The 25,671-nt window shown below is 41.9% G+C and overlaps 1 protein-coding gene across 7 annotated transcripts in view; it reads right to left on the reverse strand.

Moving 5' to 3' along the window:
- Positions 1 to 546: 546 nt before the first annotated feature.
- Positions 547 to 25,671, reverse strand: part of LOC147030046 (rho guanine nucleotide exchange factor 28-like) — a 157,824-nt gene continuing 132,699 nt past the window's right edge. For 6 of the 7 annotated variants that reach the window (XM_085873743.1, XM_085873739.1, XM_085873741.1 and 3 more), the window contains 11 exons: positions 25,283 to 25,359; positions 24,743 to 24,921; positions 24,457 to 24,542; positions 19,426 to 19,596; positions 17,693 to 17,896; positions 17,067 to 17,146; positions 15,928 to 15,975; positions 14,051 to 14,258; positions 9,285 to 9,397; positions 3,870 to 4,140; positions 547 to 3,495 (listed from right to left, as the gene is read on the reverse strand). In XM_085873743.1, coding sequence (XP_085729869.1) covers positions 3,299 to 3,495; positions 3,870 to 4,140; positions 9,285 to 9,397; positions 14,051 to 14,258; positions 15,928 to 15,975; positions 17,067 to 17,146; positions 17,693 to 17,896; positions 19,426 to 19,596; positions 24,457 to 24,542; positions 24,743 to 24,921; positions 25,283 to 25,359 — 1,634 coding nt within the window. In that variant the 3' untranslated portion in view covers positions 547 to 3,298. The remainder of the gene's footprint in view (positions 3,496 to 3,869; positions 4,141 to 9,284; positions 9,398 to 14,050; positions 14,259 to 15,927; positions 15,976 to 17,066; positions 17,147 to 17,692; positions 17,897 to 19,425; positions 19,597 to 24,456; positions 24,543 to 24,742; positions 24,922 to 25,282; positions 25,360 to 25,671) is intronic. The other variant, XR_015056199.1, reaches the window with a different exon arrangement.

Genomic DNA, 25,671 nt, shown 5'->3' on the forward strand with positions numbered 1-25,671 from the left:
ACATTGATTCGACCCTCTGCCTGTAAAACACCTAAACACCAGGGTGGCTGTTTTCGTCAAGTGAAGAAATGAACCATGTCTTGACAGGTCAATGGTGAGTACACCATCTCTAAGCTACCCTTTGAGCCCAATCGATGCATGTGTCTATTGAAGCATGGCAATCCAGTATTTATGTGACAATTTTGATTTCCCTCATTTAAGGAGCACTTTGAACAAAGTTTTCAAGTATTTCATTCACTATTAAATTAGAAATAAATTACTTTGAAAGCTGAAGATAAATACATACAAGCCTCAAAATATTGCTTGAGGATAATGTTGTTATAACGGTGCTCCGAATTTGAAATTGAGTTAAGCAGTAAGAGACCATCGTGGTATTATAAACTCTTATAAAGAAATTTGTGCAAACAGCTTCTGAGCATCGATCAAGCTTTCAATCCAAAATAAACTTTTGACGATGTAAACCTCTTGACATCTTGCAATGCCAATCACGGAAAGGTTCGGTTGTTTTCAATCTGTTCGATTCATGAGCATATAATAATAAAAAAGTTTCATTCAAAAAGTTTAATTTTATTTTCATCCACAACATAACATTCACTTCAAATAACAAAAATAGCTCATATTTCACTTTTAAAACAATTTGTGTTCATGGATTATTATAAAAAGCAGATATAAGCAATGTGATGAAAACAACCATGAAGTTATTCAATACAAACAACCATAATTGGCAATACCAGCACAGGCTTTGATTGGCCCAATGGCCTCCATCCTGCATTGAAGTTCCTTGTAAGAGAACATATATTATATTATTGTATTATTAACACTAAAAACCAAAAATTGGCATTTCTTGTGAAATGGGTAAAATTTTCCGAATGAAACAAAATGTAGGGAATGTTTATTGAAAGGATGTTCCCTTTATTCAGCAAAGCATTTCCAGATTTTTGTGTTCTCTGCTCACGATGACGGCACCAGAAACTTCAGAAATGCTACCATTTTCTGTACTTGCTGATATCCCCGTCAAGGACGGTTGATCGGATTTGATATAATGGGATGGTCTTATAACAACAACAATTCCACGGCGCAATGGCACCGCAATGTCATGACATCAGCTCGCATGGTGAACGCTTTGAGAAAAGTCTGCTTTTGAATGAGCTGAACAGAATAAATGGAGGAGCTGCAAGTAAGTTTTGATGTCACAAGTATAATTGTAATACATTGTTAATTATGCTTGTAATGATTGGTGATGATGCGTGAAGAGGTGAGAGAGAAGATAAGAAAGGAAAAAAGACTAACAGACAAATGGACACCTTCCTTTTATTTATATATTTTACATATATATATATATATATATATATATATATATATATATATATATATATATATATTGATAACGCATTTAAAAAGATTTAACCTTTTATTGTGGTGAAATATTTACAACGTAATACAGTAATTAATGTGCCAAATTATTTACAATATAAAATTATTTTCAAAATTTTTCCAAACCCCACGTGCTTATATTTAATTTCTTACAAATAACTTGGATTAAATACCCATTTTTGTACAAATAAAAGAGTTTGCCATTGCAATATGCAGTGTCATCAGCACACAAGTTCCCCCATCTTTTGGCAATGTCCTACTAACTTCACCCGCTTAAAATATACAAGGGTCGTCACAAAAGGTCTGTCGCCCAGTTTTGTAATTTTAAAAGTAAAATGTCAGTGAGATCAAAAGATTACAAGCAAGGAATCTCATGATTTACTTATCTCTGGTAATGAAATAACAAGTTTCTGTAACAGTTTGTTTTTCTTCGGGAATTAAAATAACCAGATGCGGTGGTGGCGTTGTGGTTCGAGTGACTGATGTCGATTGTGACTCTGGTCGAGTCGTACAAAGGAATAAAATAGTGTGTTCTTTCTTGACACTCAGCATTTAGGGAATAGACCATAGATAAACCCTGTAGGCTGAAATACCATAGAGGACAGTGGGTTGCAGTGTGTATGTGTGAGTGTGTGCGTGAGTGTGTGCGTGAGTGTGCAAATTTCTGAAGCTCTTTCACGAGAGTTAGAAATTATAGAATATAATGATTCCCACACTGAGGATGTGGTGATACCAGTACACTTCAGTTAAGAAAACATCCAAACTCTTGATAAATGCATATTAAATCCACCCAAAAACTTTTTTCTTTTTTACAGGAGAGTAATATGAATAATTGTAAGAAAAGTTTTGCATCTGCTGAAGAAGTTAATGCAGTCATGACCATGATGTTCATGGACTCATCAGAAAGGCTGAGCTGATTGAAGTGCATTGAAGAGGATGGATGTTATGTGGAACAATGTTTCATGAATGAAGTTTGCAGTACCATGTGTATTATAGAGATAGGGTGACAGAATTTTTGAGATGACGCCTGAAGTTCACAGTTTTAAAATATCGATTCTGTAACCCTCAAAATGCCATGTAAGTTGCACTTTTCTCATCGGTTTGACTTTTTCAATCTGAACAACAAACTTCTGCACAATTTGAGAAAACAATGAAAGGTTTAAAAAAAATAATTTTGCAAACACTTTCATCGCCTGCTCTGGATAATAAATTTACAGATCGACCTGGAATTGCCAGATTACGTGACAACGAGGAAGCCTTCCATTTGCAATTAGCATAGATGCCCGAGTTGTAATACCAACGTTACAACTGGGTCTCAACCCGGTCTTTTCAAGTATAAGGCCAATTAAGGAAAACACTTTCAACATGAGGGAATGAAATAAATTGTTTTGAGTACCGTACACTAGGGCACAAGCACAGTTTCTGTGCACAGCCTTTCTTGTACGGCAAAGCGAGCCGTCCAATGCTGAACGCTGTTATCGTTTTTCCCCAACCCTTCAACATTGCATTGTTCCTGATGTTTTATTCCCTCCACACCTGCCCTCCCCCCTCCTGGCCACCCTTCCGCCGTCCTTATCATGCACAATAAGATTTAGCGTAGGATGGCTTGGATCACTTTGCAGTGTCAAACAGGAACATTTCCTTGACGAACCTCCACCGAACCTGGGAAGCCACGCTCCAAATTAAAAACCCTTTACATGTTAATAAATCGGATATACAAGGAAGTCTTTCTTACATCTCATACTTACTAACACAAAAGTATTTCATTTCAACCATTCTAAGGTTGGTATAATGTTATCTTCCACAATTGAGAGATTCTTTCTGAGCATAATAGGCAATTTTAATTGCCAAGTTTGAGGGTATTTTTTTTAAAAAGGATGTATGATAGTTGAAACCAAACGGCAAAGATGGGATCGAGTTTTGGTTAGCAGTAAAATATCTCGCCGGTTGCCACGTTTTCCGTGTTCAGTGGCCGAGGCGGTGTCACCGTTGTGATTTCCTTTTGATTCACAGCAATTGAATCTTGTTGGAACTGCCTTTGTACGTGCAAGAGGGTGGCAGTGTTGGGATGAAGTCTCCTGTCTCCATCTTGTGATTCACTGCCTTCAGATACGGCACGACCTGTGATGACAAAATCTGAACTAAGTCATGGGTTCCTGGCCTGCCTCTGTTGGCTACTTTGTTCCGATTCATAAGATACAAGTGCTGACCTAAAACAGCTCACCATGAGCTGATAAGAGATTGAGTCTTCACGAATATTTTTTCAAAAGATCAATAAAAAATTAATATGGCAATGGTCTGGGAGGAACCATGATAGATGAATGGCGATGGCATAGCCGGCTTAATATCCTCTGCATGAGGCAGCGTCCTATTGCTCATACTATTGCCCTAACAACATAGTTGTTTCCATTGAAATCAGACACCATTGCTAATATCCATTTTCCGAGATTGCAAGTGTATTTTAATAGCGAATGGTGTACCTTTGAGTGCGTTACCTTGAGATTGCATTGGTGCAGGCTTTATATTCTTTGGAGAAGTAGATTTTGGTCTGCACCGAGACTTGGTACTTCCACGAATCAGCAGGCGGTTAGAGAACCTTGAGGGTGCAGACTCTTGTGTCGTTGCTTTGGCTCTCAACTTCTCATTTCTGGTTATCGAATCAAAACTTCCACGACGATCCAAGCTTTGGGTTTTGCACACAGCTGCTGTGCATGAGGTCTTGTCAAACCCTTTAAGATCTCTCATGATTTCACTGCGACAGCGACTCTGTCCAGCAAGTGCAGGGAAGTAAAAGAAAAAGATAATGTTAGGAACAAAACTAATTTATTATCTATAAACATGTTGAAGTTGAAGCCCATCCAAATATTAGGTACATGAAAGTTACCCACCCCTCATTCAACTCCTTCCCCCCCCTAACTCCCTATCTCCAAGGAACCTCCTCTTCCTTTTCTCTCCGCTCCTCAACTCCCTGACTCTGCCTTTTCACCCCACTTCCTCCCTCCCCCACTCCACCATATACAGGGTGGTCCAACATGAAGTGCAACTTCTCAAACAGCTAACATTATTAACTCCACCAATCAAAGGTGGACAGAGGTTATGCTTTCACCCCTGTTTGTTTGTCTTTGCCTTTCTGTCTGTGAGCATGATATCTCAAAAGGTTTTGGACGGATTCAGCCGAAACCTGGTGGATGAGTTAGGTGTGTGACAAAGACGAATCGATTCGATTTTGGTGAAGATCCAGACCCGGATCTGCCCCATTAGTGGGATACAAAACGTAAACTGTTCAGCGTGGCGGAGGTATGCGCTCCACCAAGTGCCGTTCCAGTTTTTAAAGTGATTCCTCACCATTGAGACATGGGACCAAAACGGATATAATAGCATGATGTTTCAAAACATTGTTGACATGTTCTGACAAAACTTGATGGATGAGTTAAGAAGGTGACCTGAAGAAGCAGATTAGATTTTGGTTCAGGCCCAGATGCACATTCTATCAGTGGGATACAAAACATAAACTGTTCAGTGTGGTGGAGTTACGCACTCCACCAAGTGCTGTTCCAGTTACCCCTGCCGATGGAGAGGGTATTACATTTGAGTCCATTTGTTCGTTTGTCTGCACAGAACTTTAATGTTTTTATCCGCAACCACTTGTCGGATTGAAATGAAATTTTCACCATAGGAGTGACTACTCATGTAGAATGTTTTATTGATCATTATGACGTCATCGGTCATGTGGTGTGGCAGCCATGTTGGAAAAACGGGAAAAATTTGGACGTATGTATCTATGAAACCAGTTGAAACTTGGCACATGGCAAGTTCTCATGGAGAATAAGTGTGATTAAAAAAAAACATGTCAAAGGTGCCTTCATTATGGCATCACAATAGCATGTGTAGAATGCTACATCTGATCAGGATGAAAATTTTTCAGGGTCATCGAGAGATAAAATGGTCCACAGAAAAAAAAAATTTGATGACATCATCGGTCACGTGATTTGGCAGCCATATTGTTAAAAAAAAAACTTGAAAAATCTTCTCTGAAGTGGCTGAACATATCTTGGCAAAACTTTACACATATGACCGCCTATCCATGATGAACAAAAGGTTCACACATATGACGTCGTAAGGTCACATGGTTTGGCAGCCATATTGGATTTACCTTAAAACCTATTAAAAAAATCTTCTCCAGAATGGCTGGACCGATCGAGGGGAATCTTCACACAAATGTTCCCCAAGCCCTGCGGATACCAGGGTATTCACGAATAATTGATGTCACATGGTCTGGTAGCCATATTGGATTGAGAAAAAATCAATAAAAAATTATTTCTCTTGAACTGCTTAATCAATCGGTGTGAAACCTCACAATTATGATCTAGTGGCTATGAGGAATATATGTTTTAGATTTCCACCTGATCGGACACATGGTTTGGCAGCCACAATTATTTATGTTTTTTGATGTGATTTCTTTTTAATTTCTTTTTTTTGTTTAATAAGGCTCACTTGGCTGTGCTTGGATGGGTTTGAGGGTAGAGGAGTAGCAGCTGAAACCCGCAAATCCTATCCAGGTTCCTCCTGATGACTTCATCTTTGCGTTTTGCTTGTTCGGGTTCCTTCTGATTACTCCAATGCAGGACTGTACCTAGTTGGTCTTCCATTTGATTTGAATTGAATTGATTTTAATCCCATTCTGAATTCAATTGAATAATAATAAATATCATGGGTCAGGGTCAGGGTCAGGTGTCCGATCAAAGTGGGGTTGCATCAAATTGGGACGTCTTGGTATCCGGTCATCACTGCCAGCATTTATAAAGTGGCAGTTCTAGTTACGTCTATTTTTAATTACAAAAGAGCAGCACCCAAACCCCACACAAAAGTCCTGGTGAGGGTCTGCAATCTCTGATTGCTCTTTTTATTGTTTTACTAATGTGACCCTCATTTTCATGTCACCTGAAGAACAGGGTTGGAAACCTTTTTCATCAATGTTTCAACCATGTAAAACAATTTTTCTGTGCCCCAATGGATGCTCATTTTAGAGTTGTCTTTTGCGAAGAAGTTACCTGTTTATACACAAAGGAAGTTTCATATGGTCTATCCCAATGCAAGAATTCCACAATGCAAAACTATGAAGTGTATTGTTGAAAACTTTAGAGACACTGCAAATTAAAAGACACAGTGATCGAAAACCTTCAGTGAGGACACCCAAGATAGAGGCTGTAAGAGAAGCTTTGAAGGCTTCTCCCACAAAGTCGGCACGTCGATTTGCACAGCTGTTGGGAACTTCTTGCACAACCATTGGCAGAATCATGCATGATTATTTGAAACTGTCCATTCAAGATACAGTTACTACAGCACCAGAGCAAAGTAAATAAGAGTGAGAGGTTAGAATTTTGCACCACCATTGCCCAGCTCATTGAAGACGACCAGAATTTTCTAGACAACATCTTCTTTCGTGGCGAGTCCCACTTCCATGTCAGCGGCTACATCAACAAACAGAACATGTGATTTTTGGCAGAACACCAACCACAAGAACATGTAGAACAACCAGTTTCTGTAGCAAAAGTAATAGTTTTGTGTGCCATCAGACAGGGCAGTATAATAGGACGTTTCTTCATTGAGAATGAAACCGGACAAACAGTGACAGTCAACATAGATAGTAGATACGTGGACATGCTGCAGAGAAGATTCCTTCCAGCATTGAGAAGGAAGCAAGACATCATTATATTCAGTCATCTTCCAGTAAGAGGGTGGACCACCACATACATCTAAAGGTGCTTTGGAGTTTTTGAGACATTTCCTGGGTGATTGACTCATTTCTCGATGGACGAATAACCCATGGCCTCCCTACTCCCCAGATCTGTCTCCCCCTGACTACTACCTATGGGGGTCCTTCAAAGCTAAAGTCTACGGAAACAACCGACACACACTGCAGCGGTTGAAAAACAACTTCAGATGGGAAATCAGATGCATACCAGCTCCAGTTCTCAGCTGGGTTATCGAAAATTCCAGTGTCCATGTCGCAGCTGTCATCCAGAGGCACGGTGCTTTGATTGAGCACTTCATCAACTACTAATCATTTCATTCCTTATTGTTTGTTGAAGCATTTTTTTTTTCGCTTGAATTAAAAAATATATTAACAACAAAAAAACATCATGCAGAGCACGATACTTGCAGATTCCACCCTCTCTCCAAAGGTTGCCATGGATACATCAAATTGTACATTTCATTAACATTAAAATTGACAATCTTAATCAAAGCTCAGGTCAATCAGATGAAAATTGATTATTTTTCAGATCGAAATTGATGATTTTAGAAGTTTGACCTTGAATCGACCTTTGACCTTTTGACCTCAAACATAGTTGGTTTCCAAATTCAGTGATGCACTGTGCAATTGCTGCTTAATTTTCAGGTTAATTGGATGAAAACTGACGATTTGCAGATAAAATTTGATGATTTTAGAAGTTTTCCCTTGAGCTGACCTTTGACCTTTTGACCTCAAAAATAGTTGGTTGCTTTCCCAATTCAGTTATGCATTGCAATTGCTATTTAATTATCAAATCAATCGGATGAAAAATGAGGATTTTAGAAATTTGACCTCAAGATGAGCTTTGACCTTTGACATCAAAATAATTGGCTTCTCAGTTGAGACTACCTCTACAACCTCGTAAGATAGGTTTAGAATTGTGAACTGTCGGCGATTGACAAACAGACAAACAACAAGAAGACAACGTTGTGCAGAGCATGGTAGTTGCAAAATCCATAAAACAAATTTGACCTCAACAATAATTGGTGGTTGAATTCAATGACCAAAATATACAACTCTTCAAATTTCAAGTCAATCGGATGAAAATTGAGGATTTTCATCCCCAACCCTAATAGCTGTATTTGTGTAAAATCAATTTCCAGTGTGACCCCCTTTTCCCCCGAAAACTGCCTCAATTCCATTTGGGATTGATTCAATGGGTTTATGGATTATGTTTGAGTGAATCTTTTCCCAACAGTGTTGTAATGCACTCCAGAGCATAATCAGGCTGCTCACGTAAATTTTATCTTTCAAATTTATTCTGTTAAGACAAAGTTTCAGTCAATAATAACTGTAATAAATTAATGACTATGGATACGTACATATCTTCAATATTATGACAAATTAGTGTTTGAAATCGTGATTTGAGAAAGCTTGGCGTTGATTTAAGTGGACTCGTACTTTTGTACATCCACATGCAATTTGTCATGATGTCCCCACTGTACATACACATACAATTTGGGTCACCCCATCAAGATCGGGTTATTTAGATTTTCATAAACCATCAAGAAGATTGATGTTGAAAGCTGTATCAAAATTAACCCGGGAGTGCACCACGTCAATGATGGGCCAAATGGCCTCATTTCTTTGTTTGAAGTCATACAGGATCGTGTGACGACTTACACTCTGTGTCGTCTCATGGTGAATGTGGATCATTTGTAAAACAATTTCCATTCTGCATATGGATGTTAAACTGGGTCACCATTAGTCGGTGGACCTTACAGTTCTCACGGTGTCTTTTGCCAAGAGTATTTGAGGTATCGCCGGCAAACTGAACGAATTCAAAATTCCTGCACTGAACTGCGGAGAGCGGTCTTCTCGAATATTTCTTGACACCACGTTGCACTGCTTGCCATGTCAGAGTTTGGTTGTTGTATGGTCCATAGCTCCTATGCTATAAATGGATTCATGCTCACATGTGAATGGGCATCTTTGGCTATGAAGGTGAATCATAACAAAAAATATCATTTGTTCCTTAAACTCGGGATGAAATATTTTTTTTATATTAGGTTACTGGAAGTACATACATTCTTCCAAAATAGCGCAGAATATGAGCAGTGAATTGGGGATAGAAAGTAGGGAAACAACAGCACAAGTTTGTGTGCAGAACGCAAACCTCATGCCCTTGGGCTGCGTGGCGGCGACTCGGACCGTTTCCAGCACCATCGCTCTTTCGTCTAACGATCCCCAGACAACTGGCTTCCTCCATTAGCTGAGCTTCCAACTGGTCTGCATATCAGATTTGGGAAAGGCTTTTAGGTGCAACGAGCTTTGTGTTCAAACTTCTCACACATGTACCGAAACGAACAATGTTGTTTAAAATTAGTTGCGACTTTTCCGAAAGTAAAACGTTCCCGACAAATACATGGTATGCGTTTCTTTATAGAATCTGTGTCGGAGTAGCGACCCGTCCAGGATCGTGCCCAATAGCCAAGGAGACTGCTGAAAGCAGCACCAACGCTCTACACAGAGTATGGTCCCAATCTCCCCCTCTCCTCCTTTATAGAATAAGCAATTTGCAGGTAATTATGCATCAAGATCAATTAAAATACCTCCACTCAATCCATGTTAATAGAGTAACGTGGAGCAAGATGTCCCTCCTGTGTAAACATATTCTACTGATTAATTTTGTTCAATTCAACAAGCATTTCGTTTTGAAATTGTCTGCTGTGCCGTCAGCCAGGCAGTCCTCTAGTCTGACTGTTCAGGATATCTCACGAAGAGCAAAGATGTTAAATAGAATCGTACATACAAAACAACATTATCATAAATGTGCTATTAAGATATTAGACTTTAAGATATTTGTGTGCTCTGGAGCAGAAAGCCTTGATCCTGGATGTTGTTTTCTTTTTGTTGTTGCTTGAAAAACATCCTGGATGTTGGGTGACCTGCAGTGGCATCTGGTAAACTGTTCCACACTGGTATTGTTGTGGGCATATCGGAGCAGTCATACTGAAGTGACCAGTGACCACTCTAACTTGCCAGAAAGACACTGCACAGCATCGCTTCCAAAGGAAGCACTTGCTCTGGTGAACCTTGATGGAATCCATGATGTGGGTACCGTGGTGTTCGGAAGTGCTGGAACTTCTTCTGTGTGCAGTCTGTACATGAGACCCAGACCTGCTACAGTTCTCCTATGTGGTAGGGGATCGATATTCAATTCTTGTGGAGGGACCTTGATGATGCATACAGCAAGACGTTGCACATCATCCAGCTTTTGAAGATAAATGGCACTTGCAGACATCCATACGAGGGGAGCATATTCCATTGTGCTCCAAACATGGGCTTTGTACACTTGGGCTTGGCCAAGCGGATCCAAGTCTGGAGAAATTCTGCAAAGGACACTCACTCTTTGTCCAGCTTTAACGGTGATGCAGTTCACGTGAGACTGGAAACCCAAGCTCTGGGAGAACCTGACTCCAAGTAGACTACATGGCCAAAAGTATGTGGATACCTGCTCGTTGAAAATCTCATTCCAAAATCCTGGGCATTAACATGGAGTTGGTCCCTCCTTTGCTGCTAAAACAGCCTCCACTCTTCAGGGAAGGCTTTCCATTAGATGTTGGAACATTGCTGCGGGGATTTGTTTCCATTCAGCTGCAAGAGCATTCGTGAGGTCGGGCACCGATGTTGGGCGATTAGGTCTGGCTCGCAGTCGGCGTTCCAATTCATCCCAACGGTATTCTATGGGGTTGAGGTCAGGGCTGTGTGCAGGCCAGTCAAGTTCTTCCACACCGATCTCAACACACCATTTCTGTACGGACCTCACTTTGTGCACGGGTGCATTGTCATGCTGAAACAGGAAAGGGCCTTCCCCAAACTGTTGCGGCAAAGTTGGAAGCACAGAATCATCTAGAATGTCATTGCATGCTGAAGTGTTAAGATTTTCCTTCACAGGAACTAAGGGGTCGAGCCTGAACCATGAAAAACAGCCCCAGACCATTATTCCTCCTCCACCAAACTTTACAGTTGGCACTATGTATTCAGGCAGGTAGCATTCTCCTGGCATCCGCCAAACCCAGATTCATCCGTCGGACTGCCAGATGGTGAAGCGCGATTCATCACTTCAGAGAACGCGTTTCCACTGCTCCAGAGTGCAATGGCAGTGAGCTTTACACCACTCCAGCCGACGCTTGGCATTGCGCATGGTGATCTTCGGCTTGTGTGCGGCTGCTCGGCCATGGAAACCCATTTCATGAAATTCTTGACGAACAGTGCTTTTGCTGATATTGCTTCCAGAGTCTGTTTGGAACTCATTAGTGAGTGTTGCAACCAATGACAGACGATTTTTTTTCACGCTATGCGCTTCAGCACTCTGCAGTCCCGTTCTGTGAGCTTGTGTGGCCTACCACTTTGTGGCTGAGCTGTTGTTGCTCTGAGACATTTCCACTTCACAATAACAGCACTTACAGTTGACTGGGGCAGCTCTAGCAAGGCAGAAAATTGATGAACTGACTTGTTGGAAAGGTGGCATCCTATGACGGTGCCACGTTGAAAGTCGCTGATCTCTACAGTACGGCCCATTCTACTGTCAATGTTTGTCTATGGAGATTGTATTGCTGTGTGCTTGATTTTCTACACCCGTCAGCAATGCGTGTGGCTGAAATAGCTGAATCCATTAATTAGAAGTGGTGTCCGCATACTTTTGGCCATGTAGTTCATGTTAAGCTCATGTACATGCTGCAAGGGCTTGCCACCCATGAAGAACTCTGGAGGATGCTCACTTCGTAGTCATCTACTGAGAGCTATAACCTTGCATTTCTCAGAAGCAAATAGGATATTCCATTTATGTCTCCACTGGCAGATCTTCTGTAGGTCTTCTCTCAGATAAATGGTAGCATTCACTTCATCCAGCAGGCAGTAGATGGTACCATCATCAGCATGGAGGCAGGTGGGGTTATGCAGGTTGTTGCACAGATTGTTTATGTCGACTCGAAACAAAGTGGGCCCAAGAATCGATCCTTGAGGTACTGATGCATTAATTGGAGTTGGTTTGCATGTGTGGCCATTAACCACGACCTGGATACGTCTGCCCATCAAGTAGCTGGATAAACACTGTAACAGCTGCCCTCCAACTCTATTAGCAACCAGCTTGACCAGCAAACCCTTGTGCCATCCTCTATCAATTGTGGTTTTGATATTAAGTGCTACAATTGTACCCTTCTGATGTCTGTTGAGACAGAACATCAGCTCATGACTCAGATATTTGAGTAAATTGGAGGCTGAGTGACCAGGACGGAAGCCAAACTGATTGTCCCTGGTGAGGTCATTTTCAATGAGATGTTTCCTCAGTGTGGTTTTGATGACCCTCTCCATAACCTTGCTGATGCAACCTCGGAGACTAATGGGTCTATAATTGTCTGGAACAGAGCAAGAGTTCTTCTTATGCACCGGCACTACATCGGCTATCTTACAGGAGAAAGGAAAGTGGCCACGGATAAAGCAGAAATGAAACAGTTTGGCAAAAGGTATGGCAAGGACTGATGCACACTCTTTGAGAACTCTATTTCCAATTCCGTCAGGTCCAGATGCCTTGTTTATATCGAGCTTCTGCGGGATCCATTTGATGTCATGAGGCCGGAACGTTACAGTGTCCAAGTGAATGTTGGAGCGAGCTGTGAGATCGGGAGGGTCATTTTCAGCATAACCAATTGTACAGTTTGATGGAAAATGATCGCAGAAGATGTCTGCTTTCTCCTGGGAGGTGGCAAAGGTCTGACCATCCTTCTGAAATGTTGGGATACGAGAATGTCGCCCTTTCTCTTGTATCCTCTTCATTGCACACCACCAATCATGGGGTTTGGTTGCTCCAGAGGTCAGTCAAGCTTTTGTCCTCTGGAAGTGGTCTTTTTGCCTCCTTCTCCACTTTCTGATAGTTCTGCCTTGCCCCTCTCAGACCGTCATGGGTAACAGCACATGGCCTCTTGCTCCAGTTGGTATACGCCAGACAGACAGCTTTATCAGCCATTCGGCAAGCTTCAGTAAACCAGGGAATATCGGACAGTCGAACAGTGACCTCTCAATGGGGAATTAATTTCTCCAGGCCGAACTTGTTGATTGTCTCAATGTTGTTGCAAGCTACGTCAGGATCTCCCAACCTTTCCTGCGAAGAGATGTCTTGCCCCACCTTACCCATGCTGTTTTTATAGTCACATCTGTTATGCACAGAAGTTTTTTTTTTTTAAAGTCTCTTTGCTAAAGGAGAGTGAAGTGTGCAAGTGCTGTATCAAAAGTGCAAGGAGAGTGTTTCCTACATGGAAAATGTGAATTAATTTATAGCAGATCATTTGCTCAGAAAGTTGGTCATCTCCCCCTACGAGCTCTTCCTTCTCTCCTCTTCCTGCCTCTCTCTCACGTCCAATCAAGTTCTTCCCTCCACTTCTTCAAGATGGCAGCTCTGCCATTTTGCATCATCCAGCATACCTACTTAAGATCTTTTCTATTCTCACAGACCATACCCACCTTGTGGACCTTCAGCTTTCACTGCTTATGCTCATCTCATTTTATTGTTTGTCCCTTGTTCAACACGTCTCAACATGTCTCTCCCAGTGTCGGTGCAATAACTTTACATGCTCTGTCATGCAGCTCTTCCATGAGCCTTGATTTCAAAGTTTTATGTCAGAGTTCATGTTGTCCTGTTTTTGCCTACAAAAAATTTTAATATTTTTGCCTACATTGTTGCTTCTTTTGTTAACTCCCTTAAAATGTATTTAAAAAAAAAAAAGTGGAAACATTATAGTGAGAGCCTTGCACAACTAAATGAGTTGTAAATAAATCCTTTCCAATACCAATGACCAGCAGGGGGGGGGGGGGGGTTACAATGTGGCATCGATCCCATCATATAAGCTTCCATAGATGTAATTAAGTTTTGTTTGCACTCACCTAGTTCTTTCTGTTGGCAGGCCCGCTTCTCCTGCCATGCCTTCTCAGCTTGCCACAGCCTGGATTCCCTTTTCTCCAGATGCACAACACGCCGTTCTTCCCATCGCGGGGAGCCGTCTGTCGGTTTGCTCGTCCTGTCCACCGACGCCACATCGGAGCATGTGGGACAGGAATGCCAACACTCGGATCCACATCTATCCACCGCGGCCTACAGCAGACAAGCAACCTATCAATTTGCCAATGCATTTGAACAAAACAATTAAATTCAACAAGTATGTATCAGCCTTGAATGGGATAGAACGTGAAGGAAATCGTGAATGAGCTTTTGTTCGTCATGGCCGCCATCAGACCAACAAAATGACTCGGTTCGTGACCAAGCGAACCCGTTCATAATACGACAAGAAAAGTCTTTTTCAAATACACTTGTTTATACGTATGACCTCTTTCATGGCAAGACTCGGTTATCATGTAAAAAGAGGTGTATTGAGTCACCCTCAATGTGGCGAGGTGAAGGCCACACCATATAGTGATTTTCACTGGGCCATTCAAATCACACATGCATTACATTCCAGCATCGAAGCTCCATTTGCATCATTTTAATAGGAATTCAATGACTTTCCGAGTCAGGAAACCCTTCAGTATGGGAAAACGAATCCGCATATTAAGTATTTGTTGATAATAAATGTTGTGTACAACATTCGCTACGGTTTGAACATGAAGGACTATTTGTCCAAGTCATATCCAAATCAAATTTTTATGTCAGGTAAGGCAATTAAGGCACAGGACGCCGCCATTTGGCCAATCACGTTTGTGCCACAGTCACACCCCAGCACCCCCCCCCCCCGGTCTAACACAGGTAGTGCAAACGACATTGCGAACCATGAGCACAAAATTTGATTTGGGTACCGGCACACAATGGCCTTTTGAGATCTTCAATGTCGACAACATGAAAAGTCATATGAGGTATGCCATGGTGTGGCATTCATCGTGAAACGCCCCTGGAAGGCACTCCACAACAATTACTTTTATAGTTGGAAATGCTTTTGTAATACATCGTAATATAATACGAGTTCCCTTACACGGAACTTCAACGTGGGAGTGTGTCATTCGGCTCATCTCATCAAGCTGTGTCCGTGTTCTATCTTTTAAAAAATGCTGAGCATAAGGCAAGGAAGCAGCACATACCATTTTAAAAGTCGTTGGGATGACCCAGCAGGGTTTGAACCACTGACCTCCCAAACTCAAAGCGGATGCTCCAACAATGATTTTTTTTTTTATAGTCATGTTTTTTTTTTTTTGTAGTCTTATCATCACAGTCATTCTATGGAATAAAAAACTATAGAATGACTGTGAGTGAACCGGGCGTAGTGGCATATGCCTGTAATCCGGCTACTCAGAGGTTTGGGTTGGAGGATCGATTGAGGACGGGAGCTCTGCGCTGGGACGCGCTATGGGAGGGTGTCGGGCAGCCCGGAATCATGGCGAAACCCAATCCTTATCCCTGTGTCGTAAGAGGCGACCAGGGTTGCGTCAGGAAGGGCATCCGGCGTAAAACCTGTGCCAAATCAGTATGCGGATCATAACGGATGATCTGCTGTGGTGACCCCTAACGGGAGCAGCCGAAAGACGAACAACAACAGAATGACTGTGATGACCAGAGGATAGCTCATGTTGTAATCAAAAGAACAAATCAGCAGTCCAAGGGGTGATTACAAACTGATTTATTTGTTGTTTTCCATGTCAGATATGGTGTAACATTATTGGGCGTCAAACCTGATTCGATGAAAAAGTATTCGAAAAGGGACCGAGATCACATACGGTGCACGGAGATCATATTGCTACATGCATGCACTTGCGCTCGTTTGTTAAGTACTCACCTTGAGGGTGAACAGGGTCTGCATCAGGCTTTGCATCATATCAATTGTCTGCGGAGGACATGCAGAGTACATGTGGTGTTGGGTCGTAAGGTAAATTAGATTCGTATGCAAAAAAAAAACATTAAAAAAAAAAAATATATATATATATATATATATATATATATATATATATATATATATATATATATATATATATATATATCAATATCACATACAGTACATTGTGTTCATATGAACAAAGATAATGAAAAACAAACAACAACATTGTCGATCCAGGATTTTGAAAAAAAAAAGTTAGGTCCCACAGGTCTTTGAGATGTTAGAAAGAAAAAGTATAGCGAGCGTGTAACACCAAATAGACATCTGTGATGGGGCTGGCAGGATAGCCTAGACTCTAGAGGTACGCATATTCGCCTCTGAGCTGCACAGCCTGTGATTGAATCTCGACACAGATTCTAAACGGTCATCTCAGTGTGTCAAAGGCCGTGCGTTTCAATGTGTGTGCTGTCCCTCGGATGTACGTTAAACTGGGCACCCCATCTGCTGACAATAGTTGGTGGATGTTAAAAAGCCCACGGTGTCCTTCACCAAGAGTCGGGTGAGCTATCGCCGGCATCCTGAAGAAATTACAAATTCCTGTCCTGACCGACAGGGGGCACTGCATTGATGGAACAGCTGCTCCCCCAACAAATAATGCCACTCTCGACCATGTGATGCATCTTACTGTAATTCACCGTCTGTCCGTCTGTCTGTTCCCAGGTACCGCAAAAACGGCTGAACCGATCGCAACCATTTTTTGGGTGTGTAATTCTGGGACCCCATGGAGTAAAACAGGCATAAATATAATAACATGACCCCCTTGATGGCTCCCATAGGGGGGCGGCTGCTTCTCGTATGAAAGAAGAAGAAGATGATGTCTGGGAATACTCTCTGGATAAAAGTATGTCAAAATAATATTCTTCAATGAAAGTATATTTTTTGGCTTGAAGGGATAACCAGATTAATTTTTTCTGAAAAATGGAACGGTCTCGACTCTAGACCTCAGAAATCCCCTTGCCCTTCCCTGACCCCTACAGCCACCCTCCTCCCCCAGCCTTTCCCTTCTCCTGGAGTCACCTCCGCAATGTGTTGTTACAGACCTGCTGGGAAGGACTCAGCGGCTCCGGCTTTGAGATGAGAAGGAGTGGATCTGAACTGGTCCTCACTCCACGCAGATCACCTGAAGAAATCCACATGGGATGAGGCCGCATGTTGAATGTTTAAACTTGCAGGGAATCCGGTTATTAAAACAATGTCTGGATCGGAGCTTTCATTCAGATAATATCCATCATCAGTCGACAACCGAGCAAAGCTTCAGGATTCCATGAAAAATTCTCCAATAATGATATATAATTCATATACAAGGGAGTTTGATGAGTTTAACTTCTCTTTTTTAGAATTAAAGCAAAAGTAATCAAGAGGGCTGCAAACCCAAAAGTTCAACAATGCAGGATAGCCCACAATGGTTGAGAGGGGCTCAATTAGGTCTGGATATCAAGTTTCGTGAAGCTGGACAAGCCTTTTATAGTCTAACGCCACGATAATTGAACTAAAATCTTATCTGTCTTAGAAAAGGAGCCACTCTTCAAGCGTCCAGATCACGCTGGTATGCATCATTCCTGAAAGTCTCCACCACCAAACATTTACAATTCAACAATGTTCAATGTACCTCAAGTAAAGCAAGCATCTGGAGGAGCAAGGGAAGAGATTAGGATACAAATCTCACCTTTTGCCGATGTGTTGCTATCAAAGCCTCCGAAAGTTTCAGCACGCCGTGGAAGGACCACAGGAGTGCCATCACTTGTTTCCGGGCAGCTGGCTGAGCTTTTTGAGCGCGTGAGGCCCCACTCGTCAAACGGTGCACCTTCACTCAGCACACTCTCACTTGGCACACCCATGGCCAGCAGAAGCAACTTGCGGAGGCCATCGGCTGGGGAGATATATTCAACCATACATAACTTCATTGTGAATTTTGTATTTATTCCAAAGGAATTTCACAAAGGTTTAAGAAACAAAGTCAAATGTATTACAACAATAAAACACTATTCCAGCAGAGGAGAAAATTGTCGACTCCACTTGGAGATCAGGACAAAAGTATCCACCCACTCCAGGCCACAAAATATTATAGCGTCAATAGCTCAACTAATGTCGAGCTCGTCGCGATGGGAGGTTAAAGTCCCGCGATGTCATGAGCACCTCAACTCCTGTTGGTGGACTCCTCAACTCCTCCACTCCTGATGGTTCCAAATTAATGGTGGACAATGCGTTCGCAGGTGGTGAGGAGAGACACGAGAAGCTTAGCTCTGGTAAAACCAATGGGTTTATTTCCCATACCACAAACAATAAAAAGAACCAGTTTGGGGATCAGAAATTGCTCTGTAAGAGCAGCTGCTCACAATGAACACCATGAACACAATTTGTTCCACCATGAGAAGACCAGCATAATGTAACACCAGTGCCTGATATACTTTGTCAACAACACCAGGCCTTGTATTTTTCCAGTATCCTCACTCCCTTCCTCTCCTCCACTCAAATCTATACTCCAGCACCTCAATGGTAGACTTGAAGCTCTGTCATGAAATGAGAGTCCATCTGGTTAGACTCCTGTGTGGGCACCACCCCTCACTTATGCAACATCAAAATAGGCTGCAACCCATACTAAACCCAACATGTTCCCTCTGTCAATCTATCCCACAAACCACCACATACATTATGACTGGCTGCTCTTCCCTGGTCTAACAAAGAAACCTCTTCAACATCTCTTCTCCGGTCGATCGCTGGGAGTGTCCGGTGGATGCAGAGGGATGCTCGAGTTCCGCCGGTCGTTTTGCTTGATGAAGAACCGAGGCCACAACAACAACAACATCAACAACTCCCTTCCTCTCTTCTACTCAGATCCATACTCTCACCTCAGTGGTGGATTACAAGCTTTGAAGATCACGTCCTCATCACATCTCAATCCTAGCTACAATGCCTCTAACCGATGCTTGCATGCTAAATTGGTTGCGGGTCTCCATTTCCCCAGCATCACTCACACGCCTGAAAGTTGGAATTTCAACAAATAACTCAACAGTCCTCAGAAGTTGTTCTTGGTGAATCATCAGGATTCAACGATGAACTCCGCATGTCGATTGCATCATCATTGAGGTACGGCTCTGCCACTGATGAAGCGCCCCGATACATTAGGGGCAAGGTTGCAGTGAGTTTTTGACTTCAAAGCAAGAAAGAATGGCTCAGGCTCAAAACGTTACTTTGCCTTCATTCTCAAGGTGGTTTACATGCTTGGCAACATTTGATCAGGAAAATTAATTGTCCTTATTTTTCTGCTGCTGCAGACTAACTGTAGTCCTACAAACTTTTTTTAAAGAGCGTTAAAATGTTTTATTCCTGCTCATGTAAATATATGTATTTTTCATGTGATAAAAGTGAAAATAACCACAGATGTGATTACCGAGTTACCTTGTTGGACAGCGAGGTTGAGCAGAGAGTCCTGAAGGCGACAAGCTTGTGATGAAGGCAGTTCTGTGGAGAAGGTTCTTCCGATGTCATTCGATTCTGCCATCTTAGCCCAAGCCTGGAGATTCTCCTCAAAGCTGCTGGACAGTTGGCCGTCTCGTTGCCCAAGTGGTTCTGGGGTGAGGCAGTGAGGAGGAGGAGGATGCGTGAATACACAGGCCTATTCATTGATCAATGTCAGAAGACCTCCAGAAACATATTATCGAGAGAGAGAGAGGAGAGAAAAACTTTGAATGATATAATCAAATGAGCTCTTATCTAAGGCATTATATTAATAACATAACAGCTCCACTGGTTTTTTTTTTTTGCTTGATGAATTTTGATTCATTATTCAATGTCAGCAACAACTTGTTCTTCCTCTTCCTCTTGAATGGCTTTGACCAGCTGTAGGGCGTTTCAAATTCGACTACTTTGCGATGAAATTCAAAAATGGCATAAACAGATCGGAACTATAACGGCACTCGGTGAAGCACATACTTCTGCCAGGCTGAACACTTTTCGTTTTGTATCTTGCTGATAGGCTGGATTTGCATTTGGACCTTCACCAAAATCTAACTGGCTTGTTCTTGTCACATAACAAACACATCCACCAAGTTTGGTCATAATCCGTCCACAACTGTTTGAGATATCATGTTGTATATCGTATTTGGCCCAGTTTCTCAAAGGCGAAGAATCACGATAAGAGTTCTAGTATCCGGATCCACATCTCCACCACCATCTCATCAATTCGGCCTCGTCACACACCAAACCTGTCCAAGTTTTGCTCCAATCCGTCCTCAACTTTTTGAGATATTGTGCGATATATCGTTTATGGCTCCATCTCTCAATGGTGAAGAATCACTTTTAAAAAATTGTTGTATCCAGATCCGGATCTTCACCAAAATCTAAGCAAATTTGTCCTTGTAACACACCTAAACTGTCCACCAAATTTTGTCCGAATCCATTCATAACTTTTTGAGGTATTCTGCTCACAGACAGACAAACAAACAGACAAGCCGGTAGGCGGACATGAGTAGTCCACTATCCAATAGAACCTGACGCGATGGGCCTGTTCGATGAGGAATGACCTGAGGATTAAGCACAATAAAATTCATGATTCTAGCTTCAAGAGTCAATGCTGCAGATTGTTTTTTCGTTAAAATACCCCCACATTTAGAGGTTTTTCGGCCGTTGCTAGGCAACGAGGGGTCCGTAGCAACGGTTCTCTCTCACACATAACTAGGACATACCATGAACCTACCGTACCAGTTTCATGTATATCTGACTCATAGTCTCTGAGATATAACGAACTTCGTTTTTTTATTGTTTTCGACCAGGGTTCATTCAAAGTCTATCTCCTCCGACAGTTTTCATAGGATCCGGCTGGAAATTTTTGACAATATGGCTGAATGGACTGCCCACAGTCGCTCGTGGCCCGATTTTTGATTTTCGAAAAAATTAATTTTTTATGATTTTTCAAAAAATTCAAAGTCCCGTTGCTAGGCAACGGTGGTGTCCATAGCAACGGTTCTCATTTGCACACAACTAGGTCATGGTATGAACCTACCAACCAAGTTTCATCGAAATCGCCATTGTATTAACTGAAATCGCCATTTTAAATACTGATAATAAGGGTAGAATAAATCTCAAAAAAAATTTTTTCGACTCGATCGACTACCCAACATGAGTGAAAATATACCCTCCACCTTAGGTGATGGTGGGAAAAAGTTCTCGTATCCAGATCCAGATCCTGATCTTCACCAAAATCAAATGAAGTTGTCATTCGCCGACGCCCAACCTGTCCATTAAGTTTTGTCTGAATCTGTCCATAACATTTTGAGATATCGTGCTATATATATAGATATATATATATCGTATTTGGCCCTATCTCTCAATGGTGAAGAATCACTGAAAAAATTCTAGTATCTGGATCTGGATATTCACTAATATATGAACAACTCATCCTTGTCACACACCCAACCTGTCCACCAAGTTTCGACCGAATCCGTCCACAACTTTTTGAGATATCCTGCTCATAGACAGACAAACAAACAGATGGGTGAAAACACAACCTCCGTCCACCTTTGGTGGCCGCAGTATTAATGGAGGCCATCTGAAGGGCATGAAGGTTTATTATTAATAATTGCTAATTCACCATTGTCCTATCATTTTTTTTACTGATGCTAATGTATATATTCCAATGGCTGGTTTGTTACCTTTCTCGATGCTAATATATCATTTAATATGTGACTTCAAGTTCTCGACTCTCCCCCTCTCCCCAATCAAAACCCCGTCCTCAACCTCCTCTTCCCAACCCCTAATAACTCAACCTCCCCTACGACCCTAAGGCATCAATCCCCTCCCCACCTCAAACCTTCAACCATCCACCCCCCCCACACCACAACTCCTCAACCCCTCCCCCCACCCTCCAAAGCCTCAACCTCCCCAACCAACTCTGTCCTGCTCTCCAATTTCTCCCCCTCCCCTCCCAAGCCTTAGGCATCAATTCACTCCCCACTCCGAGCCTTCAAACACCCCTCCCATCAATAGTCCTTAATCCATCTCCCCCAAAGCCTCACCGTCCCCTTCAAACTCTATCCCTCTTTGCTCTCCTCCCCCCCACCCTCAACCCAAGTCCACACCCTCCCAATCATAAGGTGTCAATCCCATCACCACTTCAAGCCTCAAGAGCCCCTCTCCACCCATCATGATCACCTGTCCAATTAACAATCGAGCAAGATATACACAAAAGATATGTGACAACAAGCCGGTAGGTGACGAGGGATCTGCTAGGATCGAAGCGCTGGATGCGATGCTTTTCATTCTGACCGATCCACCGACGGAGATTCATTGCCAAGACGTATTGGTTCACATACAATTGTTCCTCTGCCTGGCAAGATTTTTCCAATTGCGTATTTTGCCAACTGGCACTCCTCATAAAAAATGACGGTAAATAGACACCCTATTTTTGAAGGACTTCCATTTGAAAAATAAAACCGAAATCAAAAATCGGCTCGACTAAAATTTTCTAAATATCTCGAAGTGTTGAATTCCGAGGTCTCGTTTCTCCACATTCAAAACTGTAGGACAAGTGTTGAAAATAGTGAACGTGGTTTTTCAGCCGCTGCATAGCAACGCGTGGTTGCTTAGCAACGAAACTCAAACGCACACACTCCCAGCCCATATGGCACCTCTTCGCCAAGTTTCATCGAAATCGGTTTGCTGGTTTGTGCTGTGGAGCCTCGTGTTGCGTGCGCGCGCGCACACACACACACACACACACACACACACACACACACACACACACACACACACACACACACACACACACACACACACACACACGGAAAACCCGACAATAAGGGATATCTAGCTAATCCAATAAACAAGCCGAAACCAATTATCTTCTTCCTCATGCACGCATACACATTGTTAAAACGAAATAATGACCTCAGCCAAACACTTTTATCATGACACAAAGATATTTTGGGGGTTGTGTATAAGTTAACAGACCACTGCCAAGATCGCTGAGGCCAATTTTCAGAAGGCCCTCGTCGCCAATCAGCTCAAAATCCTTTTAACCGTCACTTTGGCCATTTTACAATGAAGGGAAAACTTATAGGGAGGGAATGGCAATCATGAATATGAAAGCTCTGAAGATGGCTTTGACTTCGCATCACAGGCAGCAGTAACATGGCGACCGTGTGATTTTTCTTTTCCAAATATAAATTGTGGATGGAGTCAGGCGAACTATCCAACCAATGGGTGGGACGGAATGTTACAGACAAACAGATGGACACATGAACAAGCGTATTATTATTATTATCAAGATTCATGGCTGTAGGATCCAAATGTAAAATAACATCCTGTTATGAACAATGTCTTTTCACCAACTGTGAATGAATAATCGTATTTCATTTTCACCAAGGACACTTTCAGTGCAGAAATACACAATATTTCATATTCTAATTTCAGACAAATGATCCAAAATCGATCGTTTTTTTTTTTAAAGTACTGAAAATGTCAATTTCACCATTTAATCCCCTCGAATATGGATCCAGATCCGGCTGAAGGAAACAGTATTTAAAGGATTTGGATTCGAGATTGTGGCCATCGAGGTTTTTTCAGGATCATCGCCTTGTCACGAATTTATTGTTACTAAAAGCACAGTTGGCTCACCAATGATCTTCAGTGAGAGGCTAAGCTACCTGTCCCACCTGGTGTAATCTACAAAATGATGCCAGTTGACACGGTTGTGGGTCCACCGTTAATGCCCTCAGTGCAACTTGTTTTCGCCGCCGCTAAAAATTCCACCAATGCGTGAAAAGACAACGCTGCCCAAAAATCCCTCAAAAGAGAAAGAAATAGAGAAAAGAAAAACGAATTCCATTGCACCACAAAAGCTCCCCCTTGTGTTACACGTGGGAAAGTTCTGGGTTTCAAATTTCCAGCCAGAAATAGCACAAAGCACCAGAGAAATAAAGACAAGGCCTGAAGGCTGCAGAAATATTTTTTTACAAATGAGCTGTGTATTCATTGCCCAAAGGCGTAATGCCACACTTCCACTTTGACACTTTCATTTTTGTGAAAGGATGTCCGGTATTAATTCATTACAGGTGTCAGGGACAGGCTGTTTGCCTGGCAATTAATATACCAAGGTAATGTAGGTGGTTGCCTTTCTGGAAATAGCAATGCAGCTTGTTAGCATGATATAAAAGCTTTGTTAACCACCTTATACCTTTAAAAAAATAATAATAATAATAACTTCCTCTGCATGTCTGGGTTTTCAACCCCGATTCGACGCTCCAAACACAAGAAATTATGAGAGATGACTTTGCTATATAGTGATATCGAGCATTCATCAGTGAAATAAATATGTATTTCTGACAAAAGTTAAACTTATAATGAGAAAAGACCACTTGTAAACTGTGAATTGTTACTTTTTGATTGATTCTTGAAGTTAACTACATGGAAGATCAATAAACTTCACACTACCTTGCAAAGCTTGACATCTGCCAACCTGGAAGCCATCAACATTCCTCTTCATCTTGTGGTTTGTGAAGCCTTCAGTGTCCTGCAAACTGCAGATACGGCATCGCATGATGTCGGCGTACACATAACAATGCAGGGGTCAGATTTGAATGAGAGAAAAAAAAAAAATTGAATTTTTTTTTCTTCTCTCATTGAAGTAAAGATGTATCAAAACGCATAACAAGAGCTTATTGAATTATTTGGCATGGAAATTTTATTTTTGAAGCACCACACTCAGATGTGGTCTCACCTAGCAACTGCATGGCGGATTAACCCTTTCCAGGCATTGCGTTGGTCACGCGAAACCACATGCACTTCGTACATCTCAGGGCCTTCGGGAGATGCACTAATGAGGAATAGGCCGCGATCGGAATTCGCCACCTCTCGGACAATTAGCTTCTGTAGAGGGATCACCGCTGGCTTCTGGTCCTGAAATATAAAAATGTGGTAAAATTCTGATGCAATCGGGAGAGGAGAAACGGATAGAATAATTGGTAATGAAAAGATGAAGGGGTTAAACGTCCCCCACCTCTCCCCCTTCCCCTCATGACCGACATATTCCAGACAAGAGAAACAGCACATGAAATTATTATTTACTTTGGCTCAAACCACATCATAATGAACACATTTGAATGACAAACAGAAGTACCACTATAGAAATAAAGAGAAACTTGAGCATGAATGAGAGGTTACGGTTGGGAATAATGCATTCTGCAAAACAAGGTGCTTTGGAAATAGAAAGCTCTCAAAACACAATGAGGTCCAAACTCATTTAACATGGACAAATTACCAGGGAAGCAAAGGTGTATTTTTGGTCTCTCTCCTGCAGAAACACCAACAAATCTGACAGCAAAATAAGTAGGACATCTGTGGAGCACAAAAAGGTTTTTTTTTTTTTGTGAAAACATTTGTGAAAGAAAGATGAATAAAACTGCAGGATGTAATCAGGACCAAAAAAATAAAATAAAATGAAAACATTATCAAGAGCTGATGTTTCCAGTTTATTTATTTATTATTATTTGAACACTGTCCGTGGCCTGTGTTATAATTAGGAATGAAATGAATTGGTTGGTGAAGGATAGATCATATTTAAATTGTGTACATTTCACAATTGCTACAGAACCGATTTTATGTGCGTTGTGGGGTGGGAGTCGTCGGAGGGGATTTTTACCTCCGCCA

Source organism: Eptatretus burgeri, chromosome 3, assembly GCF_056783735.1.
Source record: "Eptatretus burgeri isolate ZD-2024b chromosome 3, Ebu_testis_v1, whole genome shotgun sequence".
In the NCBI taxonomy this organism is placed as follows: Eukaryota; Metazoa; Chordata; class Myxini; order Myxiniformes; family Myxinidae; genus Eptatretus; species Eptatretus burgeri.